General features: G+C 57.1%; 7 protein-coding genes across 7 annotated transcripts; 4 read left to right on the forward strand and 3 right to left on the reverse strand.

Annotated features, from left to right (window-relative positions):
* Window positions 1–28: 28 nt before the first annotated feature.
* On the reverse strand, window positions 29–3,566 carry L226DRAFT_511153 (uncharacterized protein). Its single transcript, XM_067678289.1, has 3 exons — window positions 2,993–3,566; window positions 307–2,937; window positions 29–253 (listed from the first exon to the last, which is right to left on the reverse strand). Exons 1-2 carry the CDS (start codon window positions 3,446–3,448, stop codon window positions 385–387), a joined length of 3,009 nt encoding a protein of 1,002 aa, XP_067533443.1. The 5' UTR covers window positions 3,449–3,566; the 3' UTR covers window positions 29–253; window positions 307–384.
* A 37-nt stretch (window positions 3,567–3,603) lies between these two features.
* L226DRAFT_536732 (histone-fold-containing protein) lies at window positions 3,604–4,841 on the forward strand. Its single transcript, XM_067681175.1, has 5 exons — window positions 3,604–3,788; window positions 3,867–3,945; window positions 3,973–3,979; window positions 4,063–4,181; window positions 4,240–4,841. The coding sequence occupies exons 1-5, from the start codon at window positions 3,660–3,662 to the stop codon at window positions 4,689–4,691; spliced, it is 786 nt and encodes a 261-aa protein (XP_067533444.1). The 5' UTR covers window positions 3,604–3,659; the 3' UTR covers window positions 4,692–4,841.
* On the reverse strand, window positions 4,762–8,671 carry L226DRAFT_536733 (uncharacterized protein). Its single transcript, XM_067681176.1, has 11 exons — window positions 8,554–8,671; window positions 8,367–8,497; window positions 8,138–8,304; window positions 8,002–8,084; window positions 7,405–7,948; window positions 7,258–7,352; window positions 6,923–7,209; window positions 6,735–6,860; window positions 5,652–6,677; window positions 5,527–5,599; window positions 4,762–5,473 (listed from the first exon to the last, which is right to left on the reverse strand). The coding sequence occupies exons 1-11, from the start codon at window positions 8,609–8,611 to the stop codon at window positions 4,899–4,901; spliced, it is 3,165 nt and encodes a 1,054-aa protein (XP_067533445.1). The 5' UTR covers window positions 8,612–8,671; the 3' UTR covers window positions 4,762–4,898.
* A 1,239-nt stretch (window positions 8,672–9,910) lies between these two features.
* L226DRAFT_561545 (MAGE-domain-containing protein) lies at window positions 9,911–11,524 on the forward strand. The gene is made up of 5 exons (XM_067683443.1): window positions 9,911–10,154; window positions 10,219–10,312; window positions 10,377–10,544; window positions 10,618–10,890; window positions 10,964–11,524. The coding sequence occupies exons 1-5, from the start codon at window positions 9,972–9,974 to the stop codon at window positions 11,401–11,403; spliced, it is 1,158 nt and encodes a 385-aa protein (XP_067533446.1). The 5' UTR covers window positions 9,911–9,971; the 3' UTR covers window positions 11,404–11,524.
* On the reverse strand, window positions 11,385–16,153 carry L226DRAFT_536736 (uncharacterized protein). Its single transcript, XM_067681177.1, has 8 exons — window positions 15,734–16,153; window positions 14,864–15,669; window positions 14,518–14,778; window positions 14,199–14,460; window positions 13,572–14,142; window positions 13,082–13,513; window positions 12,759–13,023; window positions 11,385–12,687 (listed from the first exon to the last, which is right to left on the reverse strand). The coding sequence occupies exons 1-8, from the start codon at window positions 16,009–16,011 to the stop codon at window positions 11,780–11,782; spliced, it is 3,783 nt and encodes a 1,260-aa protein (XP_067533447.1). The 5' UTR covers window positions 16,012–16,153; the 3' UTR covers window positions 11,385–11,779.
* A 1,520-nt stretch (window positions 16,154–17,673) lies between these two features.
* L226DRAFT_561547 (uncharacterized protein) lies at window positions 17,674–19,007 on the forward strand. The gene is made up of 5 exons (XM_067683444.1): window positions 17,674–17,813; window positions 17,867–18,136; window positions 18,192–18,230; window positions 18,287–18,532; window positions 18,584–19,007. Exons 1-5 carry the CDS (start codon window positions 17,712–17,714, stop codon window positions 18,806–18,808), a joined length of 882 nt encoding a protein of 293 aa, XP_067533448.1. The 5' UTR covers window positions 17,674–17,711; the 3' UTR covers window positions 18,809–19,007.
* Window positions 19,008–19,770: 763 nt separating this feature from the next.
* On the forward strand, window positions 19,771–20,534 carry L226DRAFT_536739 (uncharacterized protein). Its single transcript, XM_067681178.1, has 4 exons — window positions 19,771–19,809; window positions 19,878–20,123; window positions 20,175–20,406; window positions 20,469–20,534. Exons 1-3 carry the CDS (start codon window positions 19,807–19,809, stop codon window positions 20,397–20,399), a joined length of 474 nt encoding a protein of 157 aa, XP_067533449.1. The 5' UTR covers window positions 19,771–19,806; the 3' UTR covers window positions 20,400–20,406; window positions 20,469–20,534.
* Window positions 20,535–20,622: the final 88 nt, after the last annotated feature.

Genomic DNA, 20,622 nt, shown 5'->3' on the forward strand with positions numbered 1-20,622 from the left:
CCGGGGCGATTGCATGCACCGAGTCGATACGGTATCGCAAAACCTTACTGTGGCCATGCACCCCTCAAAACGCGCACGAGACCAACTGAGATAGACAAAGATGGCACAAGGAGATGCAGACTCGTCTGAGGGTGCATGCGTACGTTGGAGCTGCAGCTGTCCTTCAATCTTTCGACGGTCCGAGCCACCCAAGTCGTAAGTCAGAACAGGTTTCATTGGATGCAATGCGTGGGCAAACCAATAATTTCGGAATCTGAAGATTTGGTTGGTTAGCTAGACAAGCGCGTAAGCGGTATGGTTACATACCGTGAATTCCGCTCGCCATAAGTCGCGCAGACTTCAAGCTACTGGAGTATATCATGTACCGTATATTGATTACAATACTTAGCTACTTTTGGCCTTGTCCGGGTTCATCGCAGCAAACAGCCTCGACACCCTCTCCGACACCCTCCCCACCCCAACGCCGACACCGAACAGCACCGCAACGTCCACCACTACAACCGTCACCGCTGCTAACATGAACCGTGGCGCAAAGATCTTCCACACCATGAGATGCCTTCGCAGCCACGCCGCACACACCGCGCTGCTCAGCAGCAGCGTCCCGTGGTACAGCATCACGCTTAGCCCGGCACGGATCGCATCGACGCGTGCCTTGACGTCCGCCTGCGGCTGGGGCAAGGGCGGCACATTCCACAGCGCAAGCAACGGCACGGCGAGCGCGACGAGGAAGTGCGGACCGAAGGTGTTCAGGATGACGAGCAGTGGCGAGATCGGGTACGCCAGCGTAGGCGTGAGCACGAACGCCGTCTTCCACTGAATCGACGGGATCACAGCCTGGTGTCCGGTAGTGAAGAATACGTGCACGGCGAGGATCGCGAGTGGAGTAATTTCGGAGAAGCAGAGAGGCATGACTGGGGCACGGAGCTCATCCGCCTGGAGGACCGCGGAGGGGTTCCCGGACGCGAAGACCGCCTCGAGGCCCCGGACGTCACGAACGCTGTCCACTACCTCGAGGTGCGCCATGATCGCAACCGCAACGAGAGCAAGGACGACTTGGCCCGTCAGCTGCGTGGCGGCGTACAACAGCCCGAGGAAAAGGGACCAGAAGACGAGATAAGGCGCCCCGAACGCGTTGGCGAACCCAATGACGGTGACTTCGCGTTTGCCTTCGTCCTGCTTTGATTCGGTTGATATTTCCAGGCAGAGGGGGACGAGCCACCACAGCGCATACCCGAAGAAGAGCACAAGGCCTACCGCGAGTCGCGCGTACCACGTCCTCGTTGAGCGCAGGACACCCACCCACTCAGGCCCGAACTGCTCCGATGAATCCCAATGCTCGAGGACCCAAAACGCGGACCCGAGGAACAACACCGCTGGCAGCAGTCCAACGAGGACCAAGGTCGCAGTTCCCCTGTCTGACCTGGATATCCTCAGGAACCGCCGCATGATCCATGGCAGCGCGAGGGCGATCGGTATTGACAGAGCCAGGATGGGCATTGGCGGAGAGGGCAAAGAAGACGACGCGAAGAATGTGACATGACAGAATGGTTGCTGCTCCTCCCTACAAACGGTGCTCATTGCCATCAGTCGCACGCAGACAGCGAAGAGTGTGGAGAAGCCCAAGATGCGCTGTCGCAACCGCGCCGTAGGTGCGGTGAACCCGACCAAGATGTTCGGCACAATGGAGGTGATGAGAAGGTATGTTACGACACGGTCTTCCCATACTGTAAATGAGTTGGAGGCGAAGGCGGCGGCGTGCAAGATGAGCGGAAGCGGGATGGATGTGAGCGATGATGGTCGTAAACCGGAAAATTGAGGTAGTGAGGAAGCAATGATGACGAGGGACAACATGCCCGCCCCTCCAAAGAGCAGACTTTCCACGAGGTCCAGACCCTTGACGTAACGAGAGACGGTCATATATGCGACGAAGCCAAGGAACGCTCCTCCCACAGCGCTGGACAGATACCAACGTCGCGCCGCCAGGGTCCACTCCTGCCACCCAGCCTCCAGAGCGCGAAGCTTGAAGTACAACAGCGCTGCGGCCACCGTCCCAGTAACGAGGAGTGTCAATCCAAGGACCATGAGTCCGAGGTTGAACTGAGCCCACAGCATGCGGCACACGGCCAGGGCATCACGCGTGTACATCTTCATCGCGAGCCATTGCGCCTCCACGTCCGCGGCATGCGTCCTGAATTCGAAGTCTATTGACGCCCAGATGCGCTCAAGCTCGCCCCATGCCTTGTCCAGCTCGGCGCCGGATGCACTGTCGTGGTACGTGTCGAGATAGCGTTTGACCTGAACGGCGTTGAGTGACAGAGCACGAGTATAGTCCCTCCCCGCCTTGTCATGCCAGAAAAGCTCAGGGATGACGGTGCCGAGGTTGTTGAACGGGATGGGCAACCCGAGGGCCAACGATAGGGTAGGCGCAAGGTCAATCTGCTGTATGTGACGGTGTTCCACCGTCGCCCCAGGGAACACGCGAGTCATTAGGAGGAACGAGGGAATACTTGCTCCGGGGTGGACGAGTTGCGGCCCCTTGCTATATACCCACAGAGCTGCGGACGTCTCGAGGTCTCCGTCACCGCCATGGTCCCCTTTCCTGTCCATGCCATGGTCACCCATAAGAATGAGGAGCGTGTCGTCGTCAAGCTTGTCTACGACGCGACGGAGGACGTCATCCATCTGCGTCAGCTTCGCCTTCATGGTCGGGTGGTCGGGTCCGACGCGGTGGCCGACATGGTCGACGCCCAGGAAGTGGCCAATAAGGACGTCCCAACCAGCCGCCTTGTCTTCCAGCAAAGGGAAGAGATGCTCGATGACTCCCTCGTCGACGGTATGCAGGTCTTCCACGTTGAACGAATCGTACGGGAACGTCATGTTCGGCTCAAAGGAGTCAGGGAAGACGGTGGTCCACGTATCGTCGCCCATGAATGCAATCTACCTCTACATGATCGTCTGCCACTTCTTCAGGTAAACAGAAGTGCATGCTCACCTTCTTGCCAGCTGCCCTGAGCTGTCCGATGAACGAATCCTCGGTAATGGAGGAGCCTCCGAAGTTAGACCCCATGTCAATGAATGTAGGGAGGGAACCGGTGGTAATGCCCTTCAGCCGCTGCAACGTAGTGGTCGGCGGGTCAGAGAACATCTCAAACAAGAACGACCGCGATGGTTGCGAAGCTGTGAGCTCCTGAGGAAGGACCAGCACATTGTGGTGGTATGGCGAAGGGGGCTCCGGAGGGTGCGGACTAAGGAAATCGAAACGGAGGGCGTCGATGACGAGCACGACAGCTCTTTTGTGCGACGGCACAAGAGTGCACTCGCCGTCAGGACATGTCGTGATGTCCGGAAGCGAGAGGCGGGTGAGGAGGAAGCCGCGCGTGTAGAGGTAGATTCCGGCGAGGTGCACGAGGAACACCGCGAGCAACAACGAGAGTCCCTTGGTCGCCATCTGAACAAGTAGGTTGTGCAAAGAGCGTCGTGCGGCCTATGGCATGAGATGTTGCTCTCGACCGCGCGAGTGGGAGCAGACCAAAGTCGAAAGGAGGTGGTGGTGGTAGAACGGAGAGAAACGTGTCCAGCGCGCCTCGGGCTTCGCGCGCATCTCCGCCCGCTACCACCACCTGCCCAGTCTCCGTCCTTCATCCCCCTAGCTTCCGACCATGCCGCGCGCAAAGGAGAGCACCGCGGGAGCATCCACAGCACAAGCCCAGCAAGAGGCGGTCTCAGAAGGGATCGACAACTTCGAGCTACCCCGCAGTCTGATCATGAAGCTCGCACGAGCATCACAGGTGTGTACTCGCGTCCCGACGCGTCAAACGCGTCGCAATGCTACCTTGAATTGGTGAAGGGGTGCTTAGCTGTACTAGGTCCCAGAAAACACGAAGTTTTCGAAGGAAGTCATCCTTGCTATCTTGAAGGCATCCACAGTCTTCATCAACTACCTCGGTAAGTGCACCCTTCTTCCCCATGTCACTGCAACTAAAGATCGCTATCTAGCTGCAACGTAAATGCTTGTTCCCCTGCTTACCCCCTGCACCCCATCTGATACCGTTTTGTGCATAGAGCCCACGAAGTAGCCACCTCGAAACAACACAAGAGCATCTCCGCCACCGACGTCCTCAAAGCGCTCGAGCTCGTTGAGCTCGCGGACATTGCAAAGAACATACAGGGAGAGCTGCCTCGTGAGTCCATGCATCTCTTGCACCTTAGCACTCTTCCACTCATGCGTACTACGCGTAGTATATCGCGACCTCCAGAAAACAGACAAGCGGAAAGGCGGCAAAGGCAAGGCAAAGGATACCTCCACCGAGTCTGCCTCTGCCGGCCCCAAGGGCAAGGGCAAGGGCAAAGCAGCCACAGGCCCTTCTTCCGACGCTCCTGCTCAAGGACTGGCTCCCAAGATCCACATACCCGCGGGACGCCCTGCGGCTGCGCCATCATCGGAGGCGGGCCCGTCAGAGGGCATTGACGAGGACCAGGAGATGGCGGACGCCGAACAGGACCAGGGCGAGGAGCCAGGGCAGGACGATGCCGAAGACGAGGAGATCGACGAAGACGACGATGTGGAGGAGGAAGATGAAGATGACGCTGAGCCTCCGGAGGACATAATGGCAGTGGAGGAAGAGGAGCTACGGAAAGACGCGAAGGGGCTGGAGGCCGCGAACCGCGATGAAGCGGTGGACGAAGACTAACGGCGGACCCTTCTGCCGCTACTTGATTCTCTGTATTCATACCTGCACGCACAGTTCGTTATGCATCGTTCTCGAGGATGATCGTTCGTCTGCGAGGTGATGACCCGATGTATTACACAAAGTGTGTACTAGTAGGTGAAGTTTCCGCGGCGACGACCGCGAACAATAACCAAGCTACACCAGCGACGAAGGTATGTAACAACAACACTATCGCCTCGAGCGCGTCCTCGACCCAATGGCCTTGAACGTAGCCCCATCATCCGAATCATCATCCACAACAATCGCAGGGGCCTTCTTCCTCCCCGCTGTCGCCCTCCCCTTTGCCGACGTCTGGGTCCCCCTCACCGTCGCCGACTTCATCGTCGCCACCGGCTCGTCCTCTCCATCCTCGTCATCCTTCCCAAACTCATCCTCGTCGTCTGAGCCCATGCCCATCTGGAAGTCTTCATCCTGCTCGTCCTGCTCCTCGATATCCGAGTCGATAAACAGCGGCTGTCGCTGCGAGCCCTTGCCACGGGTCGTCCGCGTGCTGCTCCTGGACTGAGTGCTGGGTGGCTTCGTGCTGGGTGGCTTGGACGACTGGGACTTTGCGGGGGCCTTCCCCTTCCCCTTCGCGGACGGCTTGACAACGGGCTCGTCTTCGTCCGATTCGTCAGAGATGAGGGTTGGCCGGACCTTTGTGCTCCGCTGCGTCGACTTGAGCGTTGTGCTGCTCTTGGGTTGCGACTGCGGCTGTGACTGGGACTGGGACGGAGCTGCTTGCGACGCGCCCTTCCAGTATTCTGCACGACTCTGTAGTCAGTAACATACACTCGTGAAAGAGCAAGGGACTCACGAGAGCCAATACCAAGATCGTTGTTTTCCTCCACGACGAGTTCGACCGGCTGCCGCATCTCTCCTGCATTCTTCTGCATGCAACGTATTAGCACACGAGACACCACCGGCAATGCATTTACTCACCCTCTTGAACTTCTTGAAGTCCGGCCGCCCCTGCCACTCCACCCGTCCCTCTCCCCTCCTGAGATGATCCCGCGTCTCCGCCCCCGGATTCCGATACAGCGGCATCTCCACCACGACCATGAAGTTGCCCCTCATATCTCCATCGTCTCCAAAATCGTCCAAGACCTTCCACTGCTCCTCCTGCCCGTCCCTCTCCAGGTCCGGCTTCGAAATCCGCAAATTGTTAAACTCGCGGTCGAACGAGTCCTCCGTCTTCTTCCCGCGCTTCGTCGTCGCGACCGCCTTCAGGAACGCGTCGTCCCGGTCTGGGCCAGCCTTCTCCTTCTCCTTCTCCTTCTTCGTCGGGGGCCGCGGCTTGACGTGCACATGCGACTGCGCCATGTCCACGCGCGTCACGATCTGCGACACCGGCTTCTGCGGCTGCGGCTTCCGCTGCGTCTCGCTCGAGCTCTGCGCGCCCTCGTCGCCCGTCTTGCGCTTCGTCCGCGGACGCACATCGGCGTCGTCGTCTCCCATCTCCTCGTCCCCGTCCTCGTCCTCCTGCGTCTTCCGCTTCGTCCCCCGCGACTGGGTTTGGCTTTGCGTGACGCCGCCGGTGCCCGGGCCCGAGCCCATCGTGCTCTCCTCTTCTTCCTCCATCAGCGGGCCCAGCGAGCCCAGTGCTCCGCTCATCCCGCTCCGCACAGTCGTCCTTGTCCGCGAAGTCGTCCCCATCCCCGTGCGACCCGTGCCCTCCGTATCCGGAGCGAAAGTGACCGACGCAGATGCAGACGGCTCGAACTGCGTGACGCTCTCCACGCCGCTCACGGGAACGACCTGCTGGCTGCCGTACTCCTCCGGGTGCATCTGCGCGATCTTGTCCGGGTCGTACGAGTCGAACAGCGGCTTGTAGCGCTTGTAGTCGGGCTCCTGCGCCTCGGACACGAACACGTCTTCGGACGACGGGGGGAAGACCTGGCTCCCGGCACTCTGCGCCTGTGTGCCGACACGACGCTTGAGGCGGGATGGCTTCACTGGCGTTGGCGGCTAGGATCGGATGCGTGTGAGAGGCAGTTGAGTACGAAATGACACTGTGAGACTCACGACGATACTCTCAGCTCGCATGCGAGCGTTCTCTGAGCTCTCAGGCTCGACGGACACTCTAGCACTGTTGTCGAGATCCACCGAGTCGTCGGCCGCAACCTTCGCGCGTGCTCTGCGGACCAAAGTCTTCGTACGATTCGTCGGTCAGACAACGCATCATCACAGTAGACAGCACATCGAACACTTACCCTTCGGGTCGAAGGAGGCTTCGGAGCAGGAGCTTCCTCGACTGCAGCTGGCGCGGCAGGCTCTTCCGAGATCGGTTCCTGGGCAACCGCGGGAGGAGGCGAGGGTGCTCGCGAAGAAGCTCTGAATGTCGCTCGGCGGGTCAGCCTGCGCTTGGGAGCTGGTTGCGATGCGGGTGCAGGTTCGGCTTCGGGTTCAGGAAGGGGCGCGGGGGCGTTAGTTTGCACGACAGAGGGCTCGTCGTCCATGGTGTTAGGAATGACATCGGGGAGTACAGACTGTTCTTGAACTGTTTCCATTGTCAGTGCAGCATGGGCACGATTGCATGGGGACATACCATCCTCGGCGTTGACGCTGCAGTCGACGTACGAGACGTCGGCATAAACAACCGCTTCGACTATCTTGCCTGGGGGAATGAACTTGAGCTCAAAGCTACGTTGCACTGGTTAGCCACCTAGAACCGTGAAGAACTGGTGGACGTTACTTTCTAGCTTCCTCGACGAAGCCCGCCCATTTATCTTTGCCGATCGCCGCTGCCATGCCGTCTTGTTGTGCGATCAACACCAGGGTTGCGCCTCTTGCGTTGCCCTTGGCCAGCACCTGCTTCAGCCCCTCTCTCGCCTTCTCGACTGCCAAGCACTCGTAGTCACCCTCGGCGCGCTTGACGAGGTCCTTAAGGACAGTAGGTGCCTCTGCGCCCTTCTCGCCGACGAAGATGAACCTGCGACCCCTAAACATGCCAGCGCGTTCTTCGTTGGGCTCCCACAAATCATACTTCTTGAGCCGGGATGGGAGAGAAGGCTGGAACGAAGGTCGGAACTTGTTCGTCGGCGGGAGAACAAAGTGCTCTTCTAGAGAGCTGAGTTCCCCTTTTTCTGTGTTTCCGGAGCTGAGGACCGCAGCAAGCCATTCAGGTTTGACAAGAGTGGCGACAGCGACAAGGGATGTGGCAATAGGTGCGGTGACGTCGTACTTGGATATAAGATGATGTGTGACGCTCGGATGCAGCGTAGGAACAAGATGAATGCCTCCGGGGGTAACCTGAGTACATTGCAGAACTGCTTCTTCCAACGTAACTCACCTAAGGAGGCGCACTCGGTGATGGACTCTCGAGGCAGAGCCTTTGTTTCGGCAGCATAACAGCAGACCTCCTCCCACCGGATCCTGAGAGACGTGCCTTGTAGCAACAGCCGTCACTGGCGAGGAGGAGTACTCACTTGACGTATATAGTCGCAGAGAGGTGAATGATATCTCCGTGAACGAGGACTAAGGCCTCGCTCGGTTGACAGACGATCCTTGGATGTGCCTGGGATGGACGCTCAATTGGTCTTGAACGATTAGTCGTGTTGTGGAAGGTCAAGGTAGGGGCAAAGCTTGGGTCTGCCTGGGGAGTTGGGTGGATGCAAATGAGAAGAGGAAAGGGAGTGAAGATGTGTGTGGACGTACTGCCTGCTCGTCGGTGCAGTCCGCAATCACAAAGAGGGCATGGGTCTTGGAGATGGCCTTGTTTTTAATTTGCAGAGGCTGTTCGCGACGTCCGAGACCATACTTGCGGCCGGTCTTGAGAAGCTTGCTCTCTGCCCACAACGAGCAGTGAGGGATGGGTGGCTTGCCACTGGGCTGAGGAGCTTACTTTCGGGAGCCTGGTGTTCGCTGTGGTCGGCGTCGAAGGGACCGCTGATGATCCACATCTACTACTAGCCCTGAAGCAAGACAGCAACCAGCGCACCGCAGCAAATGGAGATGAGTTATGAGCAAGGGTAGTAGTAACCTGAGGTGAGTCTAAGTTTCCGCTTTGGCCACGCGGAGGACTCGGGCCGGGGAGCGCGCAATGTTGAACTGAGGCGCCTCCATCCCTTCATTCCACGATGATGACTGTCGATGAATTCTAGAGCAGGTGAGCCTCTTCATTCTCGAGTCCTGTCTCTCTCTCATCATGTATCGCTCCGCAGACATCGCTTTCAGTCCCGCTAGTGATGACGCTGTCGCCGCTGCCATCAAGTGCGAGGTCGGGATTGCAGGCAGGAGGCGACGGTACGTAATTCAGTACCGTGGCCCGCCGGACTCCCATCTGAAGTTTGGACTCAAGCTCCTGGAGCTCTCGTCGCCCAACTGCAGCAGATGATCTGACGACAAGGATGAATGAGATGGAGGAACGCTTGACGACAAGGATGAATGGGTTGGCAACGATTGCCGTAAGGGCCTATACCAAATCGGCAAAGGTATACTACGCCCCGTCATGCTTGCATGATGCTACGCTGCTGCATCATTGTTACTCACTGCCAACAGCGTGACAATGCGCAAGTCCATGACCACGATGCGCTCGAGGAGGTGCCGTTTCTCGATGGTACGTTCCCGTGGGACAAAGATGTTCCTGGCCCCCAGAACACGTACATCTGCTATCCAGTGGAGCATATTCGCAACAACTGATACATTGTAGCGCGTCGTACTGCCAAGGCTCACGTCTGTCCAGTCTGTTCGCGATATGACCATGCCGCAGACATACGGGTATTACAAAGGATACTACGGTACCGCAGCTGCGCTTCCCCCGAATGTCGACACTTGTAAACAGCACATCCTGGCCGCGATCGGGCGTCAGCGGGACGCCACGGTCTAGTCGCGTCAACCTTGGGTCAACCCGACTTCGTTCCACACGTACGACTTGGACATCTGTGTATTGTTCCTATCTTCGTATACTGTATATTACACAACTGGTTCGCTAGTGTAGTTCTTCCTCTATCTGTATTGTCAATGAATGGTTCGTCTCTCAGCATGGTCCGCATATATTCACCTTAACGATGAATTCAACAATTACATGGTCCACAGTACAGGGTGTACTAGAAATGCAACAATTTTATCGTCCTGTTGCTTGTGCCTGTGTAGTCTGGGGGCGCGGCGGGCAAACGCGGTTATGCTGTAGCGCACTCGCAAGTGTGCAATGTCGCGTCACGCGTGCGGTACAAGTCACGTGCACCGACGCGACGCGACATGCCACTAGCCACCACCACTCTCTCACTGCCATCGTCTCTGCTGCACAACAGAACTTCCAAGATGTCCAGGGCAACACGCTCTCAACGCGCACCACAAGCCTCGCAATCAAAAGCCCCGCGAGCCACCCAGGGCGGTCGCGGTTCGCGGCGGGCGCGCGTCGCTGAGGAGTCCGAGGAGGAGGAGGAGCATATCCCGATTGATGACCTCGAGAATGGAGACGGAGATGAGGACAAGGCGCAAGGGGTGCGTTACTCTTCGACAAGTCGGCCCACTGGCACTCTCTCAATCCCATTGCCGATGTGAGCAGGACATCGCGAAGAAAGCCTACGACCTCGTCCGTCTAGCGTTGTTTCATGAGCAGCGCCGCATGCCGCTGAGGAGGGACGAGATATCAAAGAAAGGTGCGTCGTACTTGTACAGTGCTTTCCAGAGTACTCGCCGGATCAACCGTACTTTACTTTCCAGTCCTCGGCAGCGGGACACGATCCTTCGTACCTATCCTCCAGGCAGCGAACAAGATCTTGCAACAAACATTCGGCATGGAGCTCGTCGAGCTCCAGCCCATGCCATCAGAGAAGGACATGAGCGAGAAGGACGCCGAACTCCTCAATAAAACCGGTGTCAAGAAGAAGAGTGAGTCCCCCCTTCGCCTTCGCCTTCGCCTTCGCCTTCACCTTCACTTGTCCGTCCACTTATGCTCGCGCAGGCACATCCTCGGGGACAAAGTCCTACATACTCCGCTCCTGTCTCGACCCCGCCCTCATCGAACTAGCATGTTCTCCAGACGCCGACATCCGCGAACTCGAGCAGAACGAGAACAGGGACGAGAACCAAGAGTTCGCGGAAGACGACAACCCCATCGGCACACGCTCCACAGGCAGCATCCTGGCCTGGCACAACACCGACCAGCTGGCCTCCATCGGCATTCTCTATGTCATCCTCGCGCTCATTCTCGTCGAGGGCCGTGTGATCAGCGATAGTGCGTCGTTCCTCTGCTCATTCTTCCCCTCTCTCCATCGCCAGATGACTAACCTGAACCTGAACCTTTGAAGACGACCTCCGCGCCATCCTGAAACGACTGCAACTCCCCTCATCCGCGCCCATCCCCCTCAGCAGCCAAGCGAGCAACCCATCCGTCACCATCGACGCCTACCTCGCGCAGCTCACGCGGCAGGGGTACATCGAGAAGCTGCGCGTCGGCTCCTCCGGAAAGGGCGCCGGGGCGAAACGCGCGCGGGCGACCCAGGCCACCCAAGCCGCAGACGACGCGCACCTGCAGGCGTACGAGTGGCGCTGGGGTCCCCGTGCGCTGGGCGAGATCGGGGAGCCGGGCATAGCGCGGTTCATCGCCGAGTTCATGGCGGGGCACCCGGGCCAGGATGAGGACGAGGACGAGGACGCGGTCGGCGCGGCGCAGGACGAGCAGACGCAGAAGCGCGTGCAGGTCATATTCAATGGCATAGTGCGTGCAACGGGCGAGTTGATTGGGTAGCGGTTACCCTGCGTCGCGTACTCTACATGGCTGGTTTTTTTGGTAGTACTAGTGTATAGTTTGTAATCTTTCCGAGTGTCTGTACTAGTATTCCTACTGCTGTTTCTCATGATCGTGCTCGTGCAGCAATTCTACTTCGTCCGAGCGCATTCGGTCGACATGATATACACCTGGCAGGGACTTCGATGCGCCAGCAATCGCTCTCCTCACATTGCATCCATCCGTATCCATCCGTATCCATAGCTTGTGCTGAGTGGTTAACGCTACGCCCAACTGTCCAGGTCCACGTATAACGGCCGGCCAGTGAGCTGCAGGTATCGTATATGTATCATGTAGTAAGAGTACACTAATCATGTAAGTCAGCCACGACCTCTCTTCACGAACTACCTTCCTGCGTCCCCTCACCCGCGGAACCCGGCCTAGCACTCGCCTCCCGACTCCCCGCCTGGCTCGCACTCGCAACAGGCACTGGGGTCACTGACGCAGGGGTTGGAGGAACGTACGCCTGCGTCTGCGGGTACGGATACGCCCCCGATGCTGGCGCAGGAGCGGCAGGGGCTGCGTACCCCGGCGGAAATGCGACGATGGGCACGGTCGACGGAGGCGTCTTCTGTGCTGGCTCCTTCGGGCCCGTGTACGGCTGCTGCCACTGCAACCCTCGCCCCGGTATGTACGGTCGCGATGGAGGTGGGGCATAGGACGGAGGCTGTATTGGTGAGTACGCTTTCTGGATCGGCGGTCGCGGTTGCGGCTGGGGTTGCGGCTGGGGTGGCGGTTGCGGTTGCAGTTGCAGTTGTGGTTGCGGTTGCGATTGTGGTTGAGGCTGGGGCTGAGGCTGACTGTTGGGAGGTGGCGCTGGCGGATACGCACCATACCCTCCATATTGAGGATACGGATACGTTGGGCGTCCGGCCTGATTGGTATACGGATAGTATGCCGACGAGGGAGGCTGACCATACGCTGACTGCGGGGGCGGCTGAAGATACGCTGGTTGGGCAGATTGACCGGCAGGAGGCGGTGCGTACGACTGAGGTGGACGATACTGGTACGCCCACGACCCGGGGTATTGATATGTCGAACTGCCCGGCTGGTGGTAAGGTGTAGGCTGGTACTGATTGGTACGTGGCTGAGCAGCATATTGCTGCTGTGTAGAACCAGACGCAACTGGCGGCGGAGACATATGCACCGGAGTATGTGCCGTAGGCGCTGGAGATGGAGACGCGCCATACGCACCAGCAGGAGTAGCTGGCGGCGGATAAGACGCCCGCACAGGAACAGGCAATCCTGCAAGGGATTACCCCGTCGTCAGCCTCTTTCACAGACCAGTTGCAAACAAGGCTGGGCGGAACACTCACGTTCCGGTTCAGGCGCAGCCTCGCTCGGCTTCTGGCCCACAACCCCATCTATGTCCCCGAACACCACACTCCGCCATTTGAACTCCCTCCTCACCCCTCTGTCCCACAGCACCTCGACCGAGCCTGTCTCCTCGATGATCCGCACCAAAGTCACCTCGAATACCCCAGCCGTCACGCGCAGCTTGATGCGCGACATAGGGGGAAGGGCCAGGAGCGCATTCCGGATTCTGTCTTGCTGTTGGACCTTCTTCGCCGCAAGGACCGCCTGGCAATTGTGACCATCAGCGACATCGTAACTATAAGAAGCTGAAGAAGAGACATACCGGGTTGTGCTGGTGACAAAGCACCTCCACCTCAGTCTTCCTGATCGTCTTCAGCACCCGGGGGGACGGCGACGTGTATCGTTCTACTGCTTCCGGGCCGGTAGGCGCAGGTGCGGTGGGATCTACCTCCATGGGCTGGGCCCCTTCAACGCCGTTCACGTATGCAGGGGTTACCGGAGCCTGCATGTGAGCCGAGTCTGGATGGAGTAACAGGACCGGCGGAGGGGGAGGAGGAGGGGCTGCAGGAGCAGATGGCTGGCTGTCCAACAACACGACCTCCTTCTCGACCTCCCTGACCACCTTGTAGACGATACCGCTGGCGTGTCCATCCCGAGCACAGGAGACATGGAATGCTTTTGGACACTTGCCCTTCGTGCACTGTATAGGGGCACCGTGTGCGCGGTTCTTCGCCTTCGTGCATGCTGTGCATTTCTGGGACCGTCGGCTCGTTACAGCCAACTAACTTCACAGACGGCGCATGCAAACTCACCAGGTTCCAACGGTCCTTCACAATGCCGTCCACGCCGAACACAACTTGCTCCTTCTCCCTCACTCCCTCCGCAGCCGGCTCGCCAACCTCGACTTCGTCGATCCAAGTCTCCGGAATCACCATCGCGCACTCAACATGCGCCATGCAAGGTCCACGCGGAAGCTCGTCATACCACCATGCTGGCGGGTCCTGCACACGCAGCAGATCCTCTTTCGACATGGAGACACATAGACAACAAGGAAACGTCTCTGGCTCCTTTTTCGGCGGTGGCGGCGGTGGTAGCTTCAGCGTGACCTTGACCAACTTGGGTGGCAAAGAGGTCGTGGGCGGCAGCTTCGACGACGACGCAACAGGCTGTTCAGAGGGCGGTTTTGTCTTCCGCCTCTTAGGCTTCGCGGACGTGTCGCCTTCCGACTTGCGTTTCCGTGCCAGCTTCGTCTTGTTCTCGTTGTCAATGTCTCGGTCAAGCTCTGGCTCGCTCTGCGCGCGGCGATGTATTCTGGCGTTGCGGTATACTTGTCGATTCTCGGCTGCCCTGTCCTGAAGCAGCTGGTCCACGTCGATCCGGACGCTGACACAAGACAGCATGATTATGTTGCCCCTTCGGAAAACGCACGACGGACCCACCTGAAATTGACGCAATCGCACGCTTTGGCTTTCCGTCCGATGTCGATCCAGCTTTCGAGGGCAAAATTGACGCTCTCCGCGCAATTGAATCCGAGGTTGAAGCCGGCATGGTACCCTCGGGGAAATGTGATCACAAACTCTCCCTCTTGCTGCACGAGATAGTTCGGCTTGCACGAGTATTTTGCGAGCAAGTTCGGCGACGCAAGATATGATTTATGTCGCAGGAACTGGGTACAATTCTTGCCCGCGCCCGGAAAGATACCTAAGAGGGACAGGAATCAGGACATTGCTCGAGCACTGTGAGAAAGATGACACATACTCCTCATCGTTTGTTCCAGAGCATTGGCCCGTGCTTGCGGCATGGCATACCAGAACTTGGGTGCGCCAAAGTGGATATAGTTGATACTAAACAAGTCCATATCCTCAACATGCCAAGCGAAGGTCGCCCGCCACATGCCGAAGTATAGATATGGCGTGTTGACACCAGGCAGGCCCTTCGACGATGCCGGAAGCAGACGAGTGAGCGCAGAGGGTAGACAGGCGACATTCCACGAGGTCGTTTCGGTGGTGAACAGCGAGCCTACGACGATAGGTAAGACGAGGAGGCGATTGTCAGCAAGCGCCATCAAAATCCAAACAGGTGTGAGCCCACAAGGCGGACGCACCTTGCATGTCAGCCCCGTACCATGGCGGCTTGCCAAATCCACAATTCCTCCAGTATCGCCGCTCGAGCTCCTTGCAGAACTCGAGGTTGTAGCTCGTTGACGACGTCTTGGGAGGCAGCCATGCCGTATGCGGTTCGAAGGTCTGCAGCCACTCACGGTCCCTTTCCGCGCGCTCCGCAAGCTGCGCTTCCTTCGTCTCGCGCGTTGCTGCAGGCCTCCTCCCTCTCTTGGGCTTCACGTCCTCTGTCTCTATCGACTCTGGCTTCACGTTTTCGTCGGCATCGATGACAGCCTTCACTTCCTCCTCCTCTGCCTCCTCCTCCTCCTCGGCCGCGGGATGTCTAGAGGGACTGGTGGGTTGCTGCGGAGTGTCCTCAACGGGAGATAGCGTGCGGTTACTGTTTGGAGGGGAAATGAGGGCAGAAGCGGGGTCGACATGCTCGGGCGGGACGAGCTCCTCGTCGTGCTCGTGCTTCACGTTGATCAGGGGACGCGACTCGGGCTCGGCAGTCTCCGACCCCCTTGCATCCATGCTCGCTCTCGGGTCTGCCGTCGCTCTTCTTGTCCTCCTCCGCGTCCTCGCGACCCCATTGTTTGCCCTCGCATGCAGACCGACGTCGTCGACGCCCGGTGCCCGGAACTCCTCCTTTGCACACAGTTCAAACCACTCACGGACGCTGAGCAGACGCCGCTTCTCGATGTTCTGCTGCTGGAAGAGACCGCCCTGGCCCAGCATATGCTGCTCAATTGGATTCTTCAGCCTCACGTTGTCAAGCTGAGGCACGACGGACGGTAAACGTTCAGTCCTACATACAAGCGACGAGGGGACTTTAGTGGTCGCGACGGTGATCACAGGGGGACGTGACTGACCACTCCTTCGGCGGAATGATCTTTACTATACCGCTGCGCATCCCCCACGGCTCGACTCGTGTCATGTACTCCTCAAAGTCCTCGAACTCCGCCATAGTCGGCTTGAAAACTGGGATACCGCGCAGCGCAGCAGGGTCGTCCGCGGGGTCAAGCCATGTACGACCGTCGGAGTTGGGTGAAGGGGGTAGTTGTATGTTCTCATTGCCGTAGAAGTGATCTGGTTGTGCAGGGAGTGTTGGTGACGGCGAGCGCGAGTAAGAGCGACCTGGGGTCGCCATGCCTTCTTCGTAATGTGCCAGAAATGTCGACAAAGTGCAGCCAGCGCAGGAATGGGGTCGATAAGCAATAGAGCAATAATGATACAGTCAACGTCAGGTGTGGTTGTGTGTGCGTTGTCGTCGAGGTCGTACGCAATGAGGGCGAAGAGGGAGTCGATGTGCAGCCACCTTTGCCCGCCGTCAATCCCGCGCCCCGTTTGCTGACGTAATGTTTCCACCTTTAGTAAATCGTTTATTCCAGGGATCATACCAAGTAAACCCAAATGTTTAACCCGGTTGAACTTCGACTACATGGGCGCGACATAGCCCGGCCAGAATATGTCTAGCCGCGTCCAGTCACGATCTGGGTAGGGTCTGATACATGTAATATCAATCAACAATGAGCACGAATCGGAACAGCGAAGCCTGAGGCAAGTAGACGTTGCAATTGCGCAGCTAGAAGGGGTCGCGACAGTCGTGGGACGTCGACAGCATCAACGCGATGTCTGAGGAGAAGAGGCGTGCCATTCGATTCTGCAGGCAGACGACATGTAGGTTCCCTTCGTTTCTCCAAGATACCGCGCCTTGCGTTCTTCACGTAAGGACACCACTGAAAGAGTCACGATCGGCGATACAATTCGGATAGAACACGATACATTGTACATTCGTTGCGCTCACTACGGCTACGTTTCAATCGATACATCATACAAGGGGTGTTGGTGCTGCTGTACAGCGTTGACGGGTAATGAGGTGGACGTGGAATCGGTAGATAGTAGGATGACGAATAACTTGTGGCGCTTGCCTCCGTATGAGGAAGATGGGAGACAATGGCCCTGGGTGGGTGAAGAACGGTGCAGTGCAGTCGCTCTAGTACCCATCGTGGCGTCTCCAACATGACCGCTGCAAGGGCAAGCATGCCAGTCAGTGTTGTGACATGGATGAGATTGATGGTGAACGCACCTTTCATATTAGAGGTTCTTGGTGCTGAGCTCGACAGTCGCCAAGTTACGCACGGATCCCAGCCGTTCCAACGCCTTCACAACAACTTTCCTATTCACCGCTGTGTCCGCTACTGGATCGCGGACCCAGATGACGAAATTGCTGGGCTGCCCATCCTGCGGAACCTTCAAGACATAGCCAATGTTTGTTGGCTCGATCCCGGAGTAATGTTCTTTGCTGAAGGCGAACGTCTCTCCGTTCCGCCTGATTGTGTGCTTAAGCGACACGTTGTCGTGCTTAAACCAAGATTCTTGGTCCAGAGTCTGGATGTCTTCGATTGCATACTGCGTGACTCGCGCGAGAGTCTGGAAGTTGGCCTCAGCTGCACTGGACATCTTGATATCATTATTTGATTCAGTAGCATTCTGCGCGCGAAGAACGACTGAAGTAGATCGTTTACCGATGAGATGTGCAGTCTCTTGTATTCGGACTCGGAGTACTCGTAGGTCGAGAATGAGGGCGGTTGGTGTCGGGGGAGACTGAAGGTGATGGATCCCTGCAGTGACTCTGAGCATACTTGGACTTATCGATGGGCCCAAGATCAGCCCATTCACACTCAGCGTCGCTCGAGGACGCGTCAGTTCCAAATACGCACTCGGAAGCAATATGGGTGAACGGCGTCTGCCAGGCGCCCACCTATATCATTGTCACTATTGGCGCCTCTAGCCTAGCCTCTCTCTGCATCGGCCCGCTGACGTGTCCCCGCAGTTTGGGAACGCAAGATGTCGGCACACTATGGAAGTACCTTCGGACCTCCCAAGTGGCTCAACGAGCATCCTGAGCTCAGAAGTAGAGGTATTGAACTCGCTGCACCACTCAAACCAGTCAGTCGCAGCGGCCCTTCGTCTTGAATATGCTCTGACGAACATCTCGCTAGTTTTGTGCATGGAAGACGCACTGTAGCCCATGGTCGCCAAATTATGTGGTCAAAGTCGTTCCTCCCGGGTGCGAGGAAGTGGAGATCTACGAGCAACTTCACCGTCTCAGTCCTGCATCTCCCAACCACACCTTGCCTTGCGACGTCATCTCCTCTGGAACCCAGCAACCCTTCTTGATCATGCCCTTCGTCGACAAGATTTTGGATTACGCCGACAATTCTAAGTGGGATCTCATATTGATGTTGGATACCTTTCGCCAAGTCCTCGAAGTGAGTAGGGCATACTCAGTATGCGGTACTAGGGTCTGACAATATACATGGACAGGGCATCGAATTCTTGCACCATCTGAACATCGCTCATATGGTGCGCCTTGCGTAGCTATTATCCCCGATGGTGTTGCTGATCCTATGTTGAACAAGGACATGTATGACGGCCAGGTCCTTGTGGCAGACGAAAGACTTGCGGGCGTGCACAAAAAACTAGAGGCAGGCAAGGTCTACATCATCGATTTCGATGCATCCAAGCGCCTCGAGAGAGGCCCGGGGCACCAACACGCCATAGAGTTGCCACGATGCAACTGCAAGCCTCCGCTCGACATGACGCGCTTTGACCCATATTCTTGGGACGTCTACTGTACTGGGAAAATGTTCGATCACACAGTGAAAGTGAGTTGACTCCGACGTCAGACAGATGAATTTCACTCACGAATAGCCTAGTGGTCCTACAGTGATCGCCCCCTACCATGGATTGTGCGGCGATATATAGATTGGCTCATAGGTGATGAGCGTGGTTGCACGACAGTTTGTCGTTGTAGGCCCAGTGCTCGCAGAGCACGCCAAGTGCTCAGCGTGATCATATATTGGACGCGTATCTGGGGACAATGCGCAAACCTTGTAGCTCGTGGGCGGAGCCTGCGCAGGACAGAAACTAGACCCACTTAGCTTGTGCGGACGTCCGGCTCCAGTCCGCGCACTCTCGAGATACTCGCCCAATCTGCCTGCCGCTGTCTAGTGGTACGCAGGTACATGACGAGAACCTGGTTTTGGAAGCAGCACTCGGACCTGTCGCGTAGCCGAATTCCGCTTGCCTTCGCACTGTAATACCTATATCGTTTCACAATGTACATCAATGATACCCATCATGTCATCTCGTGTGAATATCGGTATTCGTAAGTACTGACCGACGACAGGCCGGCGCTGCACAATCTTGCCTCGCAAAGAACCCGTCAAGTTTTAATAACATGCTTGGTACGGTCATAGATTGTAGGTGTACAAGAAATCTCGCAATGATAGTCTATGGATGTTCAACGTTGAGCGTCGAGCCTCAAGTATATGCATTCCGCGTTCCGGGCGCCTCAGCTCTTCGTCCTACCACTGGCATAACCATCTTCGGTTCGCTGACGTGTCTCCGCCGTTTGAAAATACAAGATGGCGACACGCCACCGAAATACCTTCGGACCTCCGGAGTGGCTCAACGAGCATACTGCACTCAGAAGTAGAGGTATCGAGCTCGTAGGAACACTGAAACCGGTGAGTGCTTCTCCTTCCTTTAAAATGCGCACTCTGACAACCATGGCACTAGTATTGCGCATGGCGGACGAACCGCGACCCACCGTTGCCAAACTATGTGGTCAAAGTGGTTCCTCCCGGGTGTGAGGAAGTGGAAATTTACGAGCAACTTCACCGCCTTAATTCTGCGTCTCCCAACCACACCTTGCCTTGCGATGTTATCTGCTCCGGAACCGAGCCACCCTTCTTGATCATGCCGTACCTCGTCCCGATTCTGAGCCACAGGGAGATTTCAAACTGGAATCTCCTATCTTTATTGCTTTTCTTTCACCAAGTTCTCGAAGTGAGTCGAGTAAACTAAGGGGCACTCAAAATCTCACAATGCACGTCGACAGGGCATTGAGTTCTTGCATGATCTTCATATTGCTCATATGGTGAGCATTCGGTAGCTAATATCGCCGACAGCATTACTGATCTGTCTTGAACACCTTTCCTGAACAAGGATATGTATGACGGTCAGATTCTCGTGGCAACCGAGAGACGTGCAGACTTGCACAAAGAAGTAGAGTCAGGCAAGGTTTACATCATCGACTTCGATACGTCCAAGCGCCTCGAGAGAGGCCCAGGGCACCAGCACGCCATAGAGCTCCCAGAGTGCAACTGCAAGCCTCCGCTCAGCATGACGCGGTTCGACCCGTACTCATGGGACGTCTACTGCACCGGGAAAATGTTTGATTGTATAACGACAGTGAGCTACTTCCGGTATCATGCAGATGGATTTCGTTCATTTATAGCCTAGTTTTTCTACAGTGATCGCCAGCTACCATGGATCGCGCGGTGGTACATTAATTGGCTCATTGGATCTGAGCGCGGATGCACGACGGTTTGCCATTGTAGGCCCAGTGCTCGTAGAGCACGCCGAGTGCTCGGCGTGATCATCTGGGGTGCGCGTGTCTGTGAACAATGGGCAAACCTTGTCGCTAGATTGCGCGGCCTGCGCAAGCCAGAGACTAGACCCACTTAGCGCATACGTACGTCCGGGTTCACTCCACGCCCTCTCGACTCGGAGATATCCACTAATGGTGGCGTGCAGGTATATGACAAGCTCTGTTGTTGAAGCAGTACTTGCGCACATCGCGTCGCCGACCCTTGCTGGCCTTCGCATTGTAGTGCTGTTATTTTTCAGTGTACATTAATGATACCCATCACCCTACGCGCACTCGGAGTCGAGCCTAAAGTGGGGCCAG

The sequence above is a fragment of the Lentinus tigrinus genome (genome assembly GCF_003813185.1).
Source record: "Lentinus tigrinus ALCF2SS1-7 unplaced genomic scaffold L226scaffold_20, whole genome shotgun sequence".
NCBI lineage: Eukaryota > Fungi > Basidiomycota > Agaricomycetes > Polyporales > Polyporaceae > Lentinus > Lentinus tigrinus.